The sequence below is a fragment of the Aedes aegypti genome, chromosome 2, assembly GCF_002204515.2.
Source record: "Aedes aegypti strain LVP_AGWG chromosome 2, AaegL5.0 Primary Assembly, whole genome shotgun sequence".
Classification (NCBI taxonomy): Eukaryota; Metazoa; Arthropoda; class Insecta; order Diptera; family Culicidae; genus Aedes; species Aedes aegypti.
The window spans coordinates 264,744,946-264,767,261 of NC_035108.1; the positions used below are offsets into that span (position 1 = coordinate 264,744,946).

Sequence of the window (22,316 nt, forward strand, 5' to 3'; positions counted from 1 at the left end):
TCAATCAAACGTAAAGAAAAAATCGTTCAATATTGTTTTACTGATTTTTCCCTAATTCTATAATAGTTGAGCTATCATAGGTTCAAATTTCAACAAAATCGGATAGATTTAGACGATTTGACAAGTGTTTGAATTTAGAATTTTCTTAACCGCGTCAAATATGGTACGTCCACGGTACATGTTTTAGCTTTTTTAATATTCAAGTGCTCCTCGTAAACCTCATTAATTCAGATGTCAAACCCGCCGTAGTGACTAATGTCGTTTTCGTTTTTAGGAACTGGGTCGGTGATCAACACATAAACAGACCAATGTCAAATAAATTGTAGTTCGGTCGAACCTGAATCGGGTTGGGGTTGAAACTGTGATTCAGAACGGGTTGCGCCAGTTCCAACCTAGGTTCAAAAACGAATTCGACATAACACTACTCCAACACCCGGACATCACGGACGTCACGTACGACGAGTGCGAACGCAGATAACACATTCATCCATTCATTTGTCATAAGTCATTGCAACGGGACAGACATCGTTGCTGGTCAGTTTAGTGGCTTAGTTTTCCTCGTTCCGTCTGATTGTATTTTGATATTATTTTACTTCGTGGACATTTTAGTTACTAAGTTACGAACCCTTTAATTTTCCAAAGTGCCAATTCTAGCTGTAAGTATGCTATAATTGCAATAAATTCCTACAATTTACAGCCTCTTTTCAATTGTTTCGTCACTCAGTGCAGCTAAAGCGACAAGAAAATGGCCAGCTTAAGACTGATTGGAACATCTATGCAGCGCAATCTGACCTTTGCCCGGTCGATCAATTTCAGAGGTAAGTGCAAATATTCTCGGAACTTGTAGGTATCCAAATAAGTCCCTCAGTGGTAGAAAGGTGTTTTCGAGATTCGCATCCTTATCAGTGCGCTTCTAGCTTTGGATATGTGTAATCCATCGCACACTGACTGTAAGTCTCCTCAATGTTGGACTTTGATCGCGAGAGCCGATGACGGAATGTTTCAGCTTCAGTTGATTCTTCCTCCGTTCGCTCTATCTTTGTGAACTTGTGTAATGAACGATCGGTGACTGAAGGTGAGATGGTTCGAAATGGAAGAGCAATATGATGTGTTGTCATGATGTTTCGTGCTATCAAGCAACATAAAATATAGGACTTGGATACTTTCGTTATGCAGTTTTGGTTTTTGGGATAAACTTTTGTTATACATATCGAGAATTTTTAGTATAACCGAGACAACTTTCGTAGTGTGATGAAAACATGTCTAGCGTTTACCATGTCCACTATCTCTACGTGTTATGAAACCATTTTAAAATACACAAGTCAGTGTAGGTGATGATTACGATTGTTATCATTGATAATGGTTACTTATCAGCTGTGGATCGGAATATTTTTTGCGACCTATTAGACAACCGGCTGACTAAAATTAGGTTACAAGTTTTAATTAGAATTATAATACAAATTATAAATCAGTCTTCAGACTAAATAATCGTAAGGTATAGGAGAAAGAAGTCTGTACAATAAATACCTAATGATAAATTGAGCCTAATTATGGTAGATCTGGTAGCAGGTCTCCTTTTAGAGAATTGGTCACTATTTCGTGCAACTCTACAAAACCACTATTTTTAATGGAACTTCTTTCGTTGAGAAAAAGTTTTAAGTTTTCTACAAAGTTTTATTTAAAATACTTCCAGGGGCTCCTCCAAGGATCCTTCCAGCCAGAATTTTTCCTAGAGATTTTCCATCTGGTATTCCTACAGACTGAGGTGCGTCCACGTTGTAAACCGTGGGTAGCACAAAAGGTGCAAAAATATTCAAACTTCGTCATTAAATCTCAATAAAATGTTTAGAATCTATCGCGGAGAATAATTTGTTTATTTTTAGTATTACAGTCAACTCTCCCTAACTCGATATTCAAGGGACCATCGAGTTAGGGAAGTATCGAGTTAGAGAACACAAAACCAGTGCAAATGCGATCCAAGGGACCATCGAGGTAGCCATGAGAACCAGCTTTTAATATGGTTCTCTAACTCGATATCGAGATACCGAATATCAAGTAAGGTGAGAGTTAACTGTACTTTCAAACTGTAATTCAATAATTCACTCCTTAATTTAAGGTGAACATGTATCGAAGCAAACATCAAATTTTCAAGAGCATAAATGTGAAGAACCAAGCAACCGTGTAAACTGAAAACTTGATCGATTGGACACTCGCTGGCGGTGACAAATCGCTCAATTTTTTTTTATCATGAATGGCGTTCTGGTACCGTGTGGGACCGAAATCCGTACACCTAAGCGCTAAGCCAGATAAAAGCCTATGACTAAAATTTGTGGGTTTGTATAGAGAAACGATCAGCCTTTGTTTCAGTTACCTTAACATCTATTTAGATGTAAATAATTACATCAAGATCTAAAAGTTTAGTAGAAATCATTAAAAAATAGGAATAAAAATGACTTGCCTTGAATCGAAATCCGTACACCTATGATTCGATATCCGTACAGCTATTTACAATTCAAAACCTGGATGCTAAAAATGGCATTTTTATCTTCTTCTCTCTATTACTGACATTACAGTCCAAATTGGACAACATTGTGTTCTAAGAGCACTTTCATGGTTTGTAATTCTTCGCAAAATAACATATTTTGCATTAGCATATTGTATACTGTGAATTGATGTGAATAACAGCAGTGACGTACGAAGTTACCTATACATTAATGCATAAATGAACAGATCACCAAAATTGATAGATTTAACATACCTGCTTTTCACCCACCGGCAACCCTGCTGCGGCCGTTGCAAGGATCCAGTTCACAATTCCGGCTTCCTCATCGGTTGTGAAAACTATGGGTGCACCTTTTTTGAGCGTACCGATTTATAACAGCATCTCTGACAGTGGTCTTCGGTATACCAAAAGCATCCGCAGCTTTCCAGAATGCTGACCATTACGCAATGCTTCAACGGCTTTCTCCAAATCCCCAGCGCTATATTTGGGCTTCATTGTATCATGTGTTTTGGCTAGAACATGATGAAATATGTTAAACTTTTCCTGTGTACGGATTTAGTTTAAGAGTTTTTTTTTTAATTTAGAGTCCTTAAATTGAAATAAAACTTGAAACCAGTCCAAACATTTTATTCCGATTTTAGCTCTTTCCCGATTTTTTCAACCCTAAATGCAACATGGGGCTGACAAAATCAGGGCATTACTGTATATTCATATATGAACATTAGATCAATCTAAAAGTCATTTTTTAATAGTAAAATTATTGATAAACATGCAAATTGCTACTGAAAAACAAATAATTTTTTTGACCAATTTCGAAACATGTTGCCCATGTAACATTGTTTGTTCCAGCACTTTTCGTAAAAAAGATGTTTTATATACAAATTTTCAATCGAAGTTTCTAAAAGAAGAGGGTTAAATTTGATGCTTTGATTTTGATACATGCAGTTTTATTACAGAGTAGTGCTCTAATTAAACGCAAAACCTAATTCGGCGCATCTAAACGATTTTTTTTTAATTTTGAGTTTAAAAAATTAAATTTTTACATTTTGATAATCGCACATAATTACGGCAATTTATGGTACAAGGATTACTCTAAAAATTTAACAGAGATTCATCCTGAAATTTGGCAAGGGTTTGTCCCGGTGTTATCCAAAGATTACTCATGGAAAACTTTGACGAAGTGTCCCATAGAACTTTTAGAGCACTTCCTCAAGATATGTTCCATTTTTTTTTTTGAAGTTCCTCCAAAGATATCCAGACATTTATTTGAAGAAATTTTTAGAGGATTGTTTCTAGTATTTTTTCATGAATTTCTATGCCTTTATATTGCTGGAATTCTTGGAAAATTTCTTCTCAAGTTTTAAGATAAACCTCAGATATTTGACAAACATTAAAGTTCATCAACTTATCAATTTGGTCAAGTATCAAAAGAGGCTGATCAATTATCAAGAATTCAAGAAAGGCCATGTGAAAACTGTTTTGGTGCAATAAAAAGAACTCCTTGGAAATGATTTACAATTTAAAGAGGGATCAGTACCCAGGACTTAACAGGCTATGTTTTTACATTAAAGCCAAGTCAGAGAAACTTAAAACGTAGGATTAAATGATGGGGGAATTAAAGGAATATCCCATTAATTTATAAATTTCAGAATTGTACATTTTTACCGCCAAAGTGTTGCAAGAAACGAAGACGCTTCAACGAACTATTCTCACAACCATATTAATGATTTCTAAATCATACATTATGATTTTCTTTCCTTATTACATTAGTAGCATTTTGCGAGACATTAAATTTTATAAATAAGAATATATTAAATTCTCAAAACAGCAATCAGTGAGAGTGGACGGCCGTTCAAAAAATGTGGCTGTCATTTTGTTTCGTACAAAAAGTTGAATTTCGTTACTTTAGAGTTCTGGCTTATCATGCACATTTCAAATTTCTACATTTTTCGAGAATACATAGTTTTTGTGCAAAGTTTCATCAGTGAAAGTGAAGCGAAAATATTATATTTGAAGAAATATTTAACTTTTGTTGCTGGTTGAAGATTGTTCGGAGTTATGTTTGATCCTTCGACCTTGACGCTTGCTCCTACGGGGGCCGGCGATGAGGGCAGGATCAAACATGTCGCGCGTCGGTCGAGTGAAAGTGAAAAAGTGGCGTGATCGTTTATTTATGTTTGATCCTTCGACCTTGACGCTTGCTCCTACGGGGGCCGGTGATGAGGGCAGGATCAAACATGTCGCGCGATCGGTCGGGTAAAGTGAAAAAGTGGCGCGTTCGATTAGTTCTTTTTGATCTTTCGAAGTTGACACTTGCTCCTGGGCAGTGCAGCAAGAAAGCCCGAGCAGTCGTCAGTTGTTTTCCCTCTCGGGTCGTGCGCCTATTTTCTCTGAGTGCTTTTATATAGCCGAGCAAACGAGTTAAGCTGAATGTGGATTGTTGCTGCTCAGTCAAGGATGACGGATCAATTGGTGAGCTCGTTTCATGCTACTATTTCTAATCTATAAAATAAGTATGACTGCACCTTTAATCGTTACAACGGTGAGACGTAAATATGATTTTTCAACAAACTATGAAAGGTTCGTCACTGTGAGTGTCGACATAAACTCTGATTCATAAATTATGAATGTCTAATTTTTTTTTTTTTTTTTCAAAACACCTTTTTCCTTTTACCTTTATTTTTGTAATTAAAAAAAACTTTGAATGGTTCGACACTACGAGTGTAGACTTGCGAAGGGTTCACTTTATTTAACAAACTGTGAAAGGTTCGTCACGTCAAGTGTCGGCATAATTTTTCTCTACACAGATATTGTTCATATCAAATGAAAAAATAATATTTACATATAAGCATGTTTATATCTCACCAATAATTATTTATCATGGTCTAATCGCTTATCAAAGTGAATCCTGTGACCCAACGATCCTCCCCATTAACAAACATCCCTCCCAGTAACCTTTGTGGAGATGCAGAGGCAAACACGGTCTCCAAATAGCAAAGGTTACACACTAACATTCCTTCCCCCAATCCCACCTGACTGCAAGGACGTGGCCGGCGCCGTTATTGACCATGTATAAATAGAGGCACTGAATTATGCACACTGAAGAAGATTATGGCCAATCCCAGCCGATCTTCTAGTTGATTCTTTGTGCATTTTCACTGACTCCGGTCAATCACGGAATAGCAACGATTAATTTTACAATCAACGAGCTAGCGCACATGGAAGCTAGTGTTGCCAGAAATTGTGTCCAAATATTTAAATTTTGAATCTTATGTTACATTGAGATGCTTCAGATTGCGAAGCGTCTTCATGTGTTTCCGAACGATCAAATTTAAACTGTGATTTTTCAATGAAATCTTCGAAATTTCTTCATAGGGTGATTATTTTTTTACAATATAGGACCCGAATAATAAATATCGCTTTATATCAGAAAAATTAATTCCCTCTGATGACGTGCGTTGGTTTATGGAGTTATGTTTGATCCTTCGACCTTGACGCTTGCTCCTACGGGGGCCGGCGATGAGGGCAGGATCAAACATGTCGCGCGTCGGTCGAGTGAAAGTGAAAAAGTGGCGTGATCGTTTATTTATGTTTGATCCTTCGACCTTGATGCTTGCTCCTACGGGGGCCGGCGATGAGGGCAGGATCAAACATGTCGCGCGTCGGTCGAGTGAAAGTGAAAAAGTGGCGTGATCGTTTATTTATGTTTGATCCTTCGACCTTGACGCTTGCTCCTACGGGGGCCGGCGATGAGGGCAGGATCAAACATGTCGCGCGTCGGTCGAGTGAAAGTGAAAAAGTGGCGTGATCGTTTAGTTATGTTTGATCCTTCGACCTTGACGCTTGCTCCTACGGGGGCCGGCGATGAGGGCAGGATCAAACATGTCGCGCGTCGGTCGAGTGAAAGTGAAAAAGTGGCGTGATCGTTTAGTTATGTTTGATCCTTCGACCTTGACGCTTGCTCCTACGGGGGCCGGCGATGAGGGCAGGATCAAACATGTCGCGCGTCGGTCGAGTGAAAGTGAAAAAGTGGCGTGATCGTTTAGTTATGTTTGATCCTTCGACCTTGACGCTTGCTCCTACGGGGGCCGGCGATGAGGGCAGGATCAAACATGTCGCGCGTCGGTCGAGTGAAAGTGAAAAAGTGGCGTGATCGTTTATTTATGTTTGATCCTTCGACCTTGACGCTTGCTCCTACGGAGGCCGGCGATGAGGGCAGGATCAAACATGTCGCGCGTCGGTCGAGTGAAAGTGAAAAAGTGGCGTGATCGTTTAGTTATGTTTGATCCTTCGACCTTGACGCTTGCTCCTACGGGGGCCGGCGATGAGGGCAGGATCAAACATGTCGCGCGTCGGTCGAGTGAAAGTGAAAAAGTGGCGTGATCGTTTATTTATGTTTGATCCTTCGACCTTGACGCTTGCTCCTACGGGGGCCGGTGATGGGGGCAGGATCAAACATGTCGCGCGATCGGTCGGGTAAAGTGAAAAAGTGGCGCGTTCGATTAGTTCTTTTTGATCTTTCGAAGTTGACACTTGCTCCTGGGCAGTGCAGCAAGAAAGCCCGAGCAGTCGTCAGTTGTTTTCCCTCTCGGGTCGTGCGCCTATTTTCTCTGAGTGCTTTTATATAGCCGAGCAAACGAGTTAAGCTGAATGTGGATTGTTGCTGCTCAGTCAAGGATGACGGATCAATTGGTGAGCTCGTTTCATGCTACTATTTCTAATCTATAAAATAAGTATGACTGCACCTTTAATCGTTACAACGGTGAGACGTAAATATGATTTTTCAACAAACTATGAAAGGTTCGTCACTGTGAGTGTCGACATAAACTCTGATTCATAAATTATGAATGTCTAATTTTTTTTTTTTTTTCAAAACACCTTTTTCCTTTTACCTTTATTTTTGTAATTAAAAAAAACTTTGAATGGTTCGACACTACGAGTGTAGACTTGCGAAGGGTTCACTTTATTTAACAAACTGTGAAAGGTTCGTCACGTCAAGTGTCGGCATAATTTTTCTCTACACAGATATTGTTCATATCAAATGAAAAAATAATATTTACATATAAGCATGTTTATATCTCACCAATAATTATTTATCATGGTCTAATCGCTTATCAAAGTGAATCCTGTGACCCAACGATCCTCCCCATTAACAAACATCCCTCCCAGTAACCTTTGTGGAGATGCAGAGGCAAACACGGTCTCCAAATAGCAAAGGTTACACACTAACATTCCTTCCCCCAATCCCACCTGACTGCAAGGACGTGGCCGGCGCCGTTATTGACCATGTATAAATAGAGGCACTGAATTATGCACACTGAAGAAGATTATGGCCAATCCCAGCCGATCTTCTAGTTGATTCTTTGTGCATTTTCACTGACTCCGGTCAATCACGGAATAGCAACCATTGATATGTGTAGTCAGTCTAAGCTAAGCTAAGCTAAGCTAAGCTGTTGCTGGTTGAAGATTGTTCGTAAATTAAAAAGCTGGAGAAATTTGATGAAGTGGGAAAGCCGACTAAAAAAAAAAGAAAAACATCGCTGGATTTGGAAGCAGATGACCCTGATTAGCAAGACTTCAAGCAGGTATCCTATTTTAATCATGGAGAAGTGCTTGGACTTATGATTGGTGAAAGAAAACGTTGAACATCAATTTGGTGAGAGAATTCCCTTAGATTATTTTAAAATGCTTGCTGTGAACGAATTAATTCTAGTTTCATGGCAAGTTTGTGTATGGATTTGGGAATCGTGGATAAGTATTTCACAGCGGCAGTTTTTCCGAGACAGCATCACTTTTGCTACTTGCTCCAGCCTCAATTTTGATTTTTGGCCGGTGAATCAAATTGTCATTTAAACAAACGAAAAACAAACAACAAAGCAAGCTCGCTCACAACCATTTTTCCCAACTGTTGCGGATAAGGACCGTGGCGATTCCCTAACCTCAAATCTACCTGTTCCACGAATAGAAATTCTTGAATTTCAGCAACAAATTTGCATATAATGAATAGAGATTTGTTAGAAAGGACGATTTCAATAATTATCTTTTTGATTTATAATCTAAATTTGCCGAAATAGTCATTTGTAGAGTCGTAGAACAGGTAGACAGTGAGATTACGAGTCGCCACTGGATAAGGATACAATCAAAAGCAAAATTGTCATGACAATCACAGAGCGTAATATTGTTGCAACCTTTTCAACTCGCGAATAGTCAGTTATTTTAAACACAAAACCAAATTTGTTTTATGGATGCTGTTCGATAATGTGTCAATGTTTACCAACACGGAGAAAGTTCTCAAAAATTGCAATGCGAAGCCCAGAAAATCGCTGCCCTAGTGGTGATCGATTATTGTCATATTCTGCACTGAACCAAGTATTCATGTCAGATTTATCTGAAAACACATATAGTTTTTTTCCATGTAGCTTTTCACATAACGTTCATCAATTCGCAATATGAACTGTTGCTTTTTAATTTTAATTACATCCATCAGATAAAACACATACATTTGATTATAAATACATATGTGAGTTATTGGATTTTGTTAATGAATTCCATGTGAAATTCAGATGAGAAGTATTCCTTTTGTTCGTGATTCTTATATGGTCGTTCAATAAATATGAAAAACAAAATTTCAGATTTTAGGGTTCTACTAAATAAAAAACACATGATTTTCGTTAAAATTTATTTTTCAATATAATATTTGAGTTTATCCGTATCACTATTTGCATTTGATAAAGATTAAGTTTGATATTATTTGAAGGCATCAATAATATCAACAAAGAATATTAAACTATACGATTCGAAGTTTGTTGCTTCCTGTCATGATCCATCGCCTGAAGATTGTACAATTTTGGTTGATTGGTTCCTCTATTTTTCTGTAAATTTTGGATTCAAAACGAATTATTATTCATTTATTTTGTACTTAACCCTTGCACTTACCTTTTGAGTCGTTAAACAATTAATTTGCTCACAAATTGTTGTGATTAGCATCTCAAGAATCCTAAACCTGCAAAAATCCAATACACCAAATACGCCATCTTGAAAATACTGTTTTGAAAACCTACATTTTCATATCTGCAAATCACATGTTTATTATCGGATAACCTACATGGCTTTTGTTCATATACAATTTACAATATTGACCAATAAATATGATAAGGAATTTTAATGAGGTTTATTTACTTATCAAATGAGTATTAATGGATGCACATAACATGGATAGGGTTTCAATGATTCTTGATGTATGTGACTTTTTTAATACTTTTTATGATATTTATTGGTTCAGTGTGTTCAAGTGATGATAAACCAGGCCCATGGCACGGGACGATTTTTAGCGTAGTCAACATCTCCATGTGTTTACTCATTTTCGGGTAACTTGAATCGAGAGTGCAATCAGAATGTGAAGTTTTGTTTAATGTTTATGATCCATAATCGAGCAAGAGTCGCAATCAAATCACTGATTGCTTGCTTGGAGGCTTGCAGGATGCCTTTTAAAGTTTGCTCTCCTTCCAAAGTCATCGAAATGTTGAATGTGCTTCAACTTTTTGGCACATTATTAGCTGATTTAACAATATCAAAAATTGATAATCAAATCATAACAAACAATTAAACAAAACAATGGTCTCTATTTTCACAGTTCTTACAACTGACAGTGGGCGATATTCACTTATCGCCCGGGACATCCTGGCTACAAAGAACACTGTGTATCGATATATGGTTGTCATGGGCCTGTGATAAACTGACGTTGTGGAACGAAATTGTTGCAACAAGAGTAGGAGATGACAATATCTTTGTAGCTGCGTGTTGGGTGACAATAGGGTCCTAAAGCCATGTCCCAATTTTAGTGCCAAACGCTTAAGTTTAGCCCAATAACACATGTTTACTCAATTTTCTAATGTTTTCCGTTGGTTTGAACCCAAAAAACATTTTTTTAGATTTTATCACACCCGTTGGCTTAAACTCAAATTTTGGGTGTATTTTGTTTTCCGTGTCCCTTCCGAAATGTCAGTTAGAAGCAACCCCAGTGTTAAAACTAAAACCCCTGTGGTGTTTTTGTCGACTAAGCGAACGTCAAACATGATCTTAAGTGTCAAGGTTCATTTATGGACCCAATTTTTAAATTAAAGTTTAAACATGATATAGCCGTTATAGGCCAGGGGAAGTGGTTCACCTAGAGTGAATTTCTATCAAAGAAAAAGTAGATTTTGTATGAGATTTGACAGAAAAATGAATGACAAGTTCATCCACTTCTCCTGGCCTATTTTAGCGGGAAAAATTGCTAAAGTAGTTGCAGTAAAATGCTCTTTCGTGTTATTGAACAAAAACAAGGTTTCATTAAAAATTTTAGGACCCAATTGATTCACTGTTTTGGCCATGCCTATTTTTGCTCCTGTGTTTTCAATACATTTACTTTGTTTCATAATGGGAATGGGAATGTTTTCTTTTCCTTTCAGAGAGCGAATAATGGCGCTTAAGCCAAGGCTCTAGAGCCAGGGCGTAAGGCAAAAATACCCATGTCCCATCCCAGGAATAGGAAAGTTCACTACGATGGAGTGCGCCCTAACATTCTTAGCAAAGCCACTCCCTACAATTTTATCTATCCCCTATTATCTATCAAACTGTTAAGATATTATCGTCTATCATATTATTCATGAGTGAATAATCTGATCGCCGTCAATTTCTAAACTATCTTCAATACGAAGTCTACACAGTGGGCCTGGTATTTTAATATTACCGATTTGTTGCAAATATTAATGCTGACAAGAAAATACTGGAATAAATTCCGGAATCTCCAAGATGCTTTTCAACATTGGCTGTGCAAGCGCTTAGAATAGAATAAAATACGAAAACGAATATATTTAATTCTCATACTCATGGCTTCTACATGAAATATGATTCACAGTCAAACGCGCACACTTTTTCAAACTTCGATAAAATTCCAAGTTAACGACATTTGATTCTCAATTGTCTTGATTTTTAAGGAACAATTGTTTCAAATACTATGGCGATCTCACATAAACGTGCAAGTTTATTGAAATTTTATATCTGGCCGTCTTATTTCATCCGCAATCCGTTGCACAAGAAAAATCTTTAAATATCATGAATATCGCCGATAATGGCTAACTTCCTTGAAATGTTACCTTTGAAATTCCCGTATTACACCGAATTCTTAATTTATTAATCAAAAGCCACCCAAGTCACATTGATAGCAAAATAACAGCTAATTCAGCTAAAATACGGTTTATACAACCTCTTTTCAGCTTAATAAATTGTTATCCAGCTACCAATGTAACCTGGGTATTAGTTTCAAATTCAATAAAATATGACAAAAATATTGGACACTGGTTTTGACAAACAAAATTTAGAATTTGATGCGGTACGAAGAGTCTGTAAAAGAAATCCAAACGGAATAGTATACTCTTATTGAAGTTCAACAAATATTTCGTCAAGACTCATATACAATTATGGGTAAGACAATCCTTATCCTACCCAGGTATTATTGTGCGTAGGACTTTTTTACCTGTCCTACTCACTTCTCGTTGCAATGCCTCCAGAGATTTCTCAAGTAATTTTCAGAGGGATTCCTATAGAATTTGCTCCAAGAAATTCTTCAATAACGCTGCTACCTCCAGTAATTTCCACAAAGGTTGCTCTGGTAATTATCCCAGGCACTACTCGAAGATTTGTTCCAGAGATGTTTGTAGTAATTCTTCCAACGATCTATCCAGTTATTACCCTAAGAGATCTTCCAAAGACTCCTAAACGGTTATTTCAAGACAAATCACAATGGTTAATTTACAATTTTCTAAGGTAATTCATTCGGGATTTTTTTTCTTCAGAAAATCCTTCTAGAATTCTTGTAGTAATTCCTACGCAGATTTTTCCAGTGATTCGTTTTTATTTCGATCCCTTTTAGAATTAATTTTCGTTTTTTTTTTAAAGTTGCGCCAAAAACTGCTCTAGGAATTATTGCAGAAGTCTATCAATATTTTTTTTCCCATGAAATTCTCCAAATAATTTCTACTGATTTCAATGCAGCGAATACACCTGCACACTTAAATCATTTCACCGGAATCCGTTAAATTTCTACGGAATTACGGTGTTCGATTTTACTGAACTCTTCAGCTGTTTAGATTACGGTGAAATTCTTGGATTCCGGTAAAATAATTTAAGTGTGTGCAGTTCTTTATATAGAAACATTTCTCGAGTATTTTTTCAATAAAATTCAAAAAATACTACCACTATCATTCCAATAATTCCTCCTCGAATATATTCAGAAATATGTCTGATATTTTTCAGGTATTGCTTCATAAAATCCTGCAGATTATTATCTTATAATTGTTTTGATTATTTTTCCCTGTGATAAGGTTACCTTAGCTAATTATCTAGAAAATCCTTCAATGTTTTTTCAGGAGTTTTTTCTGATTTTGTTTATCACTCTCTGGCTAATTTCTTGGAAAATTAATTCAAAAATGTCTGGAACAGGATAGAATATTTTGAGTAATTCCTGAAGGTATCCTTAGAGAAAATCCGGGTTCTAATTTTGAAGAAATCCTGATCGAAAAACTCGGAGAAAATTCTAACAAATCCCTGGAGCCATCTCTAAAGTAATTTGTGGAGATGCCCTTAGAGAAATGACTGGCTGAATTCTTGAAGAAGTCGTGAACGACCTCGCAAGAAATCATAGATAAATAAATGTAAGAACCACTGGAAAATTTCCTTGAAGCTTCCTTGAAAAATTTCTTAAAGCATTTCGATTCATATTTTGAAAAAAATTATGGTGCAATTCCAGGAGTAATTTCTTGGATTAATATTTCTAAATTTCAAATTATGGAGCATTTTTTTACCAAGAAGAAATCTGAAGGAAACCTTGAGAAAATACCTACCTAAATTAATTTCTGATGAAATTCCTGAAAAATCATGAGAATAGTAGGAGCGGTATTATTTATCTTGACGTCGTGAGAAATTCTTAAAAACAATTCCTTTTTAGAGAAACATCTTGTCGAATTGTCTGAGGAATCCATATTGATTTTATTTTTCTTTTTTTTTGGTTCCTGCTGATTGATTACTTTTTGTTAGCTTGGTCTGTTTTTTTTCAGGCAGTCTCTGGTTTCCTCAGAGACTTGATCACTGTTTTGATGCAAGTCTCTTGAAAGTATATGTTATACTTGGAGGTCTCTTAAGTCACTTATTTAAGAAAGATGGCATTTTTTCCCTTTCTCTCTGATGTAAATTGTAGAGGCTCCAGAGAATCCGATGATGCTATTACATGTTTTTTTTCAACAATGCACCTAGAAATTTGTTCTGAATTTGCTCCAATAATTCCTTTGGTAGGCCAACGCTGGTACCTCCAATAACCTTCACAGGGGTTATTTCAGAAATTCGGTTGCAGTTTCTCTACGAACTTTCATTAAGGATTTCTCTGGGGATTTTTTTTTAGAATTTCATGAACGGATTACTCCTGCAGTCACTTCTAGGGTAACATCTTAAGTAAATCATGGAATTTCAAAAGTTCGTTCATTCCAAAAAATGCTATAACAATTATTCTTGTTTTTTTTTTGGCTTTTTCCTACATAATCATTTCCAAGGTTTCCGCTCGCGATTTTTCAAGGATTCCTCCAGAAAACCTTGCAAAGTTTTGTTTTGTATCTAATATTTTTTCTCGTAAAATTTGAGAATTAGAAAACATCTGAGATATTAGAGAGTAACTTCTAAAGATTTCCTTAGAGAAACTTCTGTTACTCTTCTTAGCGGAAATCATTTATTGTTTACGATTTCGGAATAGGTGAGGATTTCTTGAGAAATTTCAGAAGAATTCCTTAAAATGTATTCTTTCTTTAATGACTATGATAGTTATTATCCATGGTAAAGCTTCTGATTCAATTCTCGAACGATAATCTTGGAGGAATTCCTTGTGAACTGTGAGAACGAGTCACTGGATCAACTTCTGAATAAATCTACAGAAATACATTCTGATGAAATTCCTGACTTTAAACAATGAAAGATACATCAGACAAATCCGCTTAGCATTAACGAACGCTCTCTTTTGTTCTACAGGCAATGCCCCATTGATGCAAAGCCGTTTTCTGGCCAGTGCTCCGGTCGGTAAACACATCAAAACGAAGGTCGTTGACAATGTCCTCGTAGTGACACTGGACTCACCGAACGTGAAGGTAAACTCGCTGGGTGCAGAAGTCCAGGCCGAGTTCGATGCAGTGTTTCGCGATTTGGAAACCAACTCGGCAGTTAATTCAGCTGTAGTGATCTCCGCCAAGCCAGGATGCTTCGTCGCGGGTGCCGATATCACTATGCTGGAGAAGTGCAAGAGCGCTGAGGAGGCTACCAAAATTTCACATGAAGGTCAACTTATGTTCAATAAGTTGGAAAAGTCACGAAAACCTGTAGTAGCTGCTATTAATGGCGTTTGTCTGGGAGGTGGACTTGAGTTGGCAATGGCTTGCCATTATCGTATCGCCGTTAAAGACAAGAAAACAAATCTTGGGCTTCCAGAAGTGATGCTTGGATTGCTGCCAGGCGCTGGAGGTACCCAAAGATTACCTAAGTTGAGTTCAATTCCTACAGCACTGGATCTGGCTCTCACGGGGAAGAATGTCAAGGCTGATAAGGCTAAGAAACTGGGTATTGTGGATTTACTTGTGACTCCCTTGGGACCTGGTCTAAAGTCGGCCGAGCAGAACACAATTGAATACCTGGAGAAGGTTGCTATCGAAACGGGAAAGGAGATTGCCTCCGACAAGCTGAAAGTTAACAGAAAGAAATCCGGATTGGTAAACGCAATCACGGATTATGCCTTCTCGATCGATTGGGTTAAGGATAAGGTATTCGGCAAGGCTCGTGAACAAGTTATGAAGTTATCTGGAGGGCTCTACCCTGCACCGCTCAAGGTACAGTTGTTTGATATATTTCTTGATGCAATAGTAGAATATAACATTAATGAATATGATTCTAGATTATCGATGTGATTCGAGTTGGTGTCGACAAAGGTTTCGAGGCTGGATCTGAAGCGGAGCGCAAGGGATTCGGTGAGCTGTCACAAACACCACAATCGAAAGGTCTCATCGGATTGTTCCGCGGACAAACCGAATGCAAGAAGAACCGTTTCGGTAAGCCTGCCAATCCACCCAAGAACGTAAGTAGTTTCAAGGTAGATTATTATGTAACAGTATTCAATAATTACTATATTCTTCGTCATAGATTGGTGTGCTGGGAGCAGGATTGATGGGTGCTGGTATCGTTCAGGTAAGCATCGACAAAGGATACCAGGTTGTGATGAAGGATACAACTGAGGCAGGTCTAGGTCGGGGTGTTGGTCAGGTTCAAAACGGTTTGCAGAATGCCGTTAAACGCAAGAGAATCAGTGGCATCGAAAAGGATCAAATTCTATCCAACCTGAATGCCACACTCAGCTACGATGCCTTCAAGAACACAGACATCGTCATTGAAGCAGTATTCGAAAATATCGATATTAAGCATAAAGTTATCAAGGAGTTGGAACAAGTGGTACCAAAGCACTGCATCATTGCAACGAATACATCAGCTATTCCCATTACCAAAATTGCTGCTGGCAGCTCGCGACCAGAAAATGTGGTTGGAATGCACTACTTCTCGCCGGTGGATAAAATGCAACTGCTCGAAATCATCACGCACCCAGGAACTTCCAAGGAAACCGCCGCAGCAGCCGTCGAAGTTGGTTTGAAGCAAGGCAAGGTTGTCATCACAGTTGGGGATGGTCCGGGATTCTACACGACTCGTATCCTTTCGACTATGCTGTCTGAAGCGATCAGGTAATTTCGATCCGATCCGACTCAATTGCTCTGGTTTCTATAAACGATATTTTTGTTTTTAGACTGCTGCAAGAAGGTGTCGATCCTAAAGACCTGGACAAGATGACCAAATCGTTCGGCTTCCCAGTGGGTGCCGCTACTCTGGCTGACGAAGTCGGTATCGATGTTGGTGCGCACATTGCCGTTGACCTGTCTAAGGCCTTTGGCGACCGGTTCAGTGGTGGAAACCTTGGTGTAATGGAGGACTTGGTCAAGGCCGGCTACATGGGACGTAAATCCGGAAAGGGTGTGTTCGTTTACGAGGGTGGTAGAAGCAAGAATCGTGAAGTGAACCAAGGTGCTCTGGCTATCTTGAAGCAGAAGTACGCACTCCAATCGCGAGGTGCTAACAGTGTTGAAGATATGCAACTGCGAATGGTTTCGCGTTTCGTGAATGAGGCGGTATTGTGTCTCGAAGAGAAGATCTTGGACAGTCCACTGGAGGGTGATGTTGGTGCGGTCTTCGGTCTTGGATTCCCACCATTCACCGGTGGTCCATTCCGTTGGGTGGATCAATACGGAGCCGGCAAACTGGTTGACAAAATGCGATCGTATGCTGATCTATATGGCGCTCCATTCCAGCCGGCCCAAATTCTGGTTGACATGGCAAAGGACCCATCGAAAAAGTTTTACCCGAGCAAGTGAAGCGGCGAGTTGTTTGTAAATTAATTTAGGACTGTTTAAGTTGGGAAATTTCAAGACGAAAGATAGATTCTTAGTTATTTTCAAAATCCCGTCGTTATATTTGAACGAAATACCTGCCTAAGCATACTGTAAGATCCTATTTTAGAGGATATTCTATATTTTTCGTTTTCTGTTGTTACTATTGTATGCATTTTTTCGTGTAACTTAAATAAAATCGAAAGGTTTAAACAATTATGCAGAACAATTTTTTTTATTGTTTCTGAAAGAAAATTGGACATTATGATTAGATATTGGTTTGACAATGGCTCTGTGATTGAAGTCAAATCTTATGCAAAATTTCACCACTGAATAAGTGTTCAAATGGACAAAATCAACAAACAACAATTCTGGATACCATTTTCACGGATAACATGGGCAAAATTCTCAAATAATCTATAACATAGACTTCCATAGACTTGTAAACATGGATGCAAATAAAATCCAAATGGAGAGACAATTTTCTTCTTATTTATGATAATTACAAATTGAACAGAATCTATACAAAAATGATCTTAAATGTATATATTTGGAAACAAAAATCACTTTTTTTATTTATTTTTTATTTTAAAATACTTTCTCTGGTCAACTAAATCGTGTGATATTCGGCAGTAAGATGCGTTCATATGCAAAGAACAGATGTGCAAATTTACAGTTCAATAAGTTTCTGAAAAGAACAAATCTGCCGAAAGTATAACAACTTACCCTGACGAAAAGTACACCCTGTCCTTCACTCAAAAAAATCGACACGTCGTTGCTACGTGGAAAATCACGTAGACCGTTTGAAATTCATTTCGCCTCGACTTCACCTGGCCAAGGTGATGTTTACCATGCTATTATTAAACACCAAATGGTGACTCGGTAATGTTTACCGTTGTTAACCAATCAGAGTTACGTGAAGTTCACATTGGCTCTTGAATTCATTTTGACAACCGCATTTCGCATTCATTCAATGTTGTGTTCAAGCGCGAAGAAGACGTCCACTGTTTTTTTTTTTCTAAGAGCTTGAGGAGCTGCCGGACTTGACAACAATTTTAAAAACAATTTCAAGGTAAAAAAAGTTTGGATTTGCAAAGTTTACATATTAATTAGTGTTTTATATCTGATGTTATTCCATACAGCGGCAAAGTTAACTGGAACATGGATACTTTTGATGGAGAATTCAATATAACCCCAGAGATGAAGAGCATTAATAAACGACAATTGCCGGCAAACAAATCCAAGCAGTGTTCTTATTTAACTACGACTTTAAGTTGCTTGATCTATATACCGTCAGTGCACAAGTACCCGTGAGCGAACTACTTGAGCAGTGATTGCATAGAATAAATGTCTAAAAATCTCGCCAATTTAATCTTTTTATTACCAAATTGAAAGATGAGAAACAGTACCAGGGCAGTTGATATCAAAATATTTTAATAACTTCCATTGAAAAATCATCTCGAGCCTACTGAACCGCTTTGTAAAAAGTACGGGAGAATCCACGTAGCTCTTACGTGTATCGTTGGTGGAACGGATGAAACTCAGTAGTTCATGCGTTCATTCTGTGGTACCTACGATTTACGTAAGTGCTACGTGAAAAGTGCGATGGAAAAAAACCACGTATGTTTTCACGTAGCAATGACGTGTGGATTATTTTGAGTGTTCGGTTCAGAAAGGGGTATGGATGGGCGCGTTCTGCCAACTCGGTCGAGGCAGATTTCTTGTGTGAACAAGTTTCAACACGGACGTTCTAAAGTGCCAGAATGAAATGTTGTGCTTGTGGTGAGCACTTGAAGATGGGATGGAAGGTCATTACTTCACGTTCACGCTTTACTTTTACTTCTGTACAAAATTAAATACAATAATAGAGCCTGAGCTTAACTACCTATCTAAATTAACAGTTGCAAATAAATAATCGTTCTTAGCTTACTAACATGTCGTCGCGTTAATTTTATCATAATGATCTTTTATCTACATCCGTCGAACCATTCTGAATGGCCATTGTGAGAATATCACCAAGAACTTCTAACATGCAATAAAGCTGGATTGTCTTACATTGAAACATTAAGATTTTTTCTCTTTCGGATAAATTTCATGTGATTCATAATCAGTTTCAGGGATTTTTATCGTGGGAATCCAAAGAGCGAATTTTGTATGACTTCAGTATAGGCCAATACTGCAATAAAGCATGTTACAATCACTAACATTTCTTCTCTCCCTATCCTTTTTTCATATTTAACCCGCCACTACCACGAGCAACAATTCATCGGAGAGAAAGAACATCCCTTATCTTAGCGTTATGGCCGAGGAAACGCGGATACGGGAACGACCGTCGAAACCAACGGATCCACGAAGGATCGCAGCAACTTCAAGCTAAATAGGACAAGTATCGATATAACAGTATAATTTGGTTCAGACTTAAATAACAATTTAACATTGACATTCAAGACTATAATCTCACGTAAAAGACAAGGGTAATCACAGTAGCATGACTAAAAAGTGCACTTAAATGACAAATTGTTTAAATTATTTCGAGTAGATAATAATAATACAATAATTGAGCTCTCGCCGAGCGGTGTCACGAACACATGCGCAAATTTGCTGGTTGAAAATACTGCCATTTGATTTTGCTGGGAACAGCTGATCTTTGTTTATATTTTCCACCAGCAATTTTTAAGTAGTGTTGGTGACATGTACCGTGTATGTACACGAACGCAGAAACCACTATAGGCCTTTTCATGTGACAGATCCGTCTATGCATTTGTTTACATCGGTGGAGGACCGGTGCTAACACGGGCCTGTCATTTTCATAGAAGAACTGTCAAAGTGCTTCCCGATCAGCTGATTTGAGACGTCATGTGAATAGGCCTATGACATTAATTTTTCAAACAAATTCGGGATGGCCTATTTTCACAATGTTTCCTTTTAAAAACTATAAGGGTACATCCCTATGGGGTTGTACGAACTGGTGACGTAGGACTACGTAACAATAGAAAATATATTGCATCCCAACGGCACAGCAGCAGCGTCCTCGGAAACATCCTCAAATTGCAGTATTGTCAATAATTCGTAATAAATCAATTATTGTATGCTGCCATGAGATGAATTAAGAAATTATAGCAAGTATGTGGTAAACACATTAGGGAATATTACACAATTAACTCTTTGACACATTTGTTGGCTTTGGAAAAGGCCGATTGAATTGTTGAATTTGCGTAACATGGACACATTTTGACGGCGCACTGGTTGCGTCCTCCTCGCCCGATGAGATTTGCGGTGCTGACAAGCGGTGCGCTTCAACAAGCGGCTTTGGTCGATTTTCTTCAGCCATCTCGAACAAATTTGGGAATATTACACAATCAACTCTTTAAAACACATTTGTTGGCTCTGAAAAGGGCCGATTGAATTGTTGAATTTGCGTAACAAGGACACATTTTGACGGCGCACTGGTTGCAATCCTCCTCGCCCGATGAGATTTGCGGTGCTGACAAGCGGTGCGCTTCAACAAGCGGCTTTGGTCGATTTTCTTCAGCCATCTCGAACAAATTTGGGAATATTACACAATCAACTCTTTAAAACACATTTGTTGGCTCTGAAAAGGGCCGATTGAATTGTTGAATTTGCGTAACACGGACACACTTTGACGGCGCATTGGTTGCAATCCTCCTCGCCCGATGAGATTTGCGGTGCGGATGACGATGTGCGCTTCAACAAGCGGCTTTGGTCGATGTTCTTCAGCCATCTCGTAGCTTGCCTCTGGTAGCGAGGAGCTGAGCCGGTTTGGAGGAGCTCTTACCAGCTCGAAAGCGAAAACAGAATGAAACCGAATTCAACGAAGGAGGGATGCTTTATACCCTTAGAATAGCAGGTGATGCTCCTCCTTTCAAATTCTTCGTTTTCTTATCTGGGAAATAGGCTGTATGAAACTGATGTCTGGGTAAGGGATGTACAAGATTAGCATTATGCTGTTATTACATCCCAACGGCACAGCAGCAGCGTCCTCGGAAACATCCTCAAATTGCAGTATTGTCAATAATTCGTAATAAATCAATTATTGTATGCTGCCATGAGATGAATTAAGAAATTATAGCAAGTATGTGGTAAACACATTAGGGAATATTACACAATTAACTCTTTGACACATTTGTTGGCTTTGGAAAAGGCCGATTGAATAGTTGAATTTGCGTAACACGGACACATTTTGACGGCGCACTTGTTGCAATCCTCCTCGCCCGATGAGATTTGCGTTGCGGATGACGATGTGCGCTTCAACAAGCGGCTTTGGTCGATTTTCTTCAGCCATCTCGTACAAACTTGCCGCCGCTTGCTGATCGGACACACTTTGACGGCGCACTGGTTGCAATCCTCCTCGCCCGATGAGATTTGCGGTGCTGACAAGCGGTGCGCTTCAACAAGCGGCTTTGGTCGATTTTCTTCAGCCATCTCGAACAAATTTGGGAATGTTACACAATCAACTCTTTAAAACACATTTGTTGGCTCTGAAAAGGGCCGATTGAATTGTTGAATTTGCGTAACACGGACACACTTTGACGGCGCATTGGTTGCAATCCTCCTCGCCCGATGAGATTTGCGGTGCGGATGACGATGTGCGCTTCAACAAGCGACTTTGGTCGATTTTCTTCAGCCATCTCGTACAAACTTGCCGCCGCTTGCTGATCGGACACACTTTGACGGCGCACTGGTTGCAATCCTCCTCGCCCGATGAGATTTGCGGTGCTGACAAGCGGTGCGCTTCAACAAGCGGCTTTGGTCGATTTTCTTCAGCCATCTCGAACAAATTTGGGAATATTACACAATCAACTCTTTAAAACACATTTGTTGGCTCTGAAAAGGGCCGATTGAATTGTTGAATTTGCGTAACACGGACACACTTTGACGGCGCATTGGTTGCAATCCTCCTCGCCCGATGAGATTTGCGGTGCGGATGACGATGTGCGCTTCAACAAGCGGCTTTGGTCGATTTTCTTCAGCCATCTCGTACAAACTTGCCGCCGCTTGCTGATCGGACACACTTTGACGGCGCACTGGTTGCAATCCTCCTCGCCCGATGAGATTTGCGGTGCGGATGACGATGTGCGCTTCAACAAGCGGCTTTGGTCGATGTTCTTCAGCCATCTCGTAGCTTGCCTCTGGTAGCGAGGAGCTGAGCCGGTTTGGAGGAGCTCTTACCAGCTCGAAAGCGAAAACAGAATGAAACCGAATTCAACGAAGGAGGGATGCTTTATACCCTTAGAATAGCAGGTGATGCTCCTCCTTTCAAATTCTTCGTTTTCTTATCTGGGAAATAGGCT

At 38.7% G+C, this 22,316-nt stretch overlaps 1 protein-coding gene and 1 long non-coding RNA gene across 2 annotated transcripts; one reads left to right on the forward strand and one right to left on the reverse strand.

Moving 5' to 3' along the window:
• Window positions 1-477: 477 nt before the first annotated feature.
• On the forward strand, window positions 478-17,223 carry LOC5572923 (trifunctional enzyme subunit alpha, mitochondrial). Its single transcript, XM_001654208.2, has 6 exons — window positions 478-656; window positions 725-818; window positions 14,558-15,405; window positions 15,471-15,650; window positions 15,716-16,305; window positions 16,368-17,223. The coding sequence occupies exons 2-6, from the start codon at window positions 746-748 to the stop codon at window positions 16,987-16,989; spliced, it is 2,313 nt and encodes a 770-aa protein (XP_001654258.2). The 5' UTR covers window positions 478-656; window positions 725-745; the 3' UTR covers window positions 16,990-17,223.
• LOC110676571 lies at window positions 9,198-9,547 on the reverse strand. The gene is made up of 2 exons (XR_002500524.1): window positions 9,440-9,547; window positions 9,198-9,375 (listed from the first exon to the last, which is right to left on the reverse strand). It is a non-coding gene; the product is annotated as an uncharacterized LOC110676571 (long non-coding RNA).
• Window positions 17,224-22,316: the final 5,093 nt, after the last annotated feature.

What these genes read in the sequence shown, in the direction of transcription:
- LOC5572923 (XM_001654208.2), top strand. Translation starts at nt 746, where the DNA reads ATGGCCAGCTTAAGACTGATTGGAACATCTATGCAGCGCAATCTGACC. An exon ending in CCGGTCGATCAATTTCAGAG is followed by an intron (nt 819 to 14,557) that starts GTAAGTGCAAAT and finishes TTTGTTCTACAG; the next exon opens with GCAATGCCCCATTGATGCAA. An exon ending in ATGCTGTCTGAAGCGATCAG is followed by an intron (nt 16,306 to 16,367) that starts GTAATTTCGATC and finishes TTTTGTTTTTAG; the next exon opens with ACTGCTGCAAGAAGGTGTCG.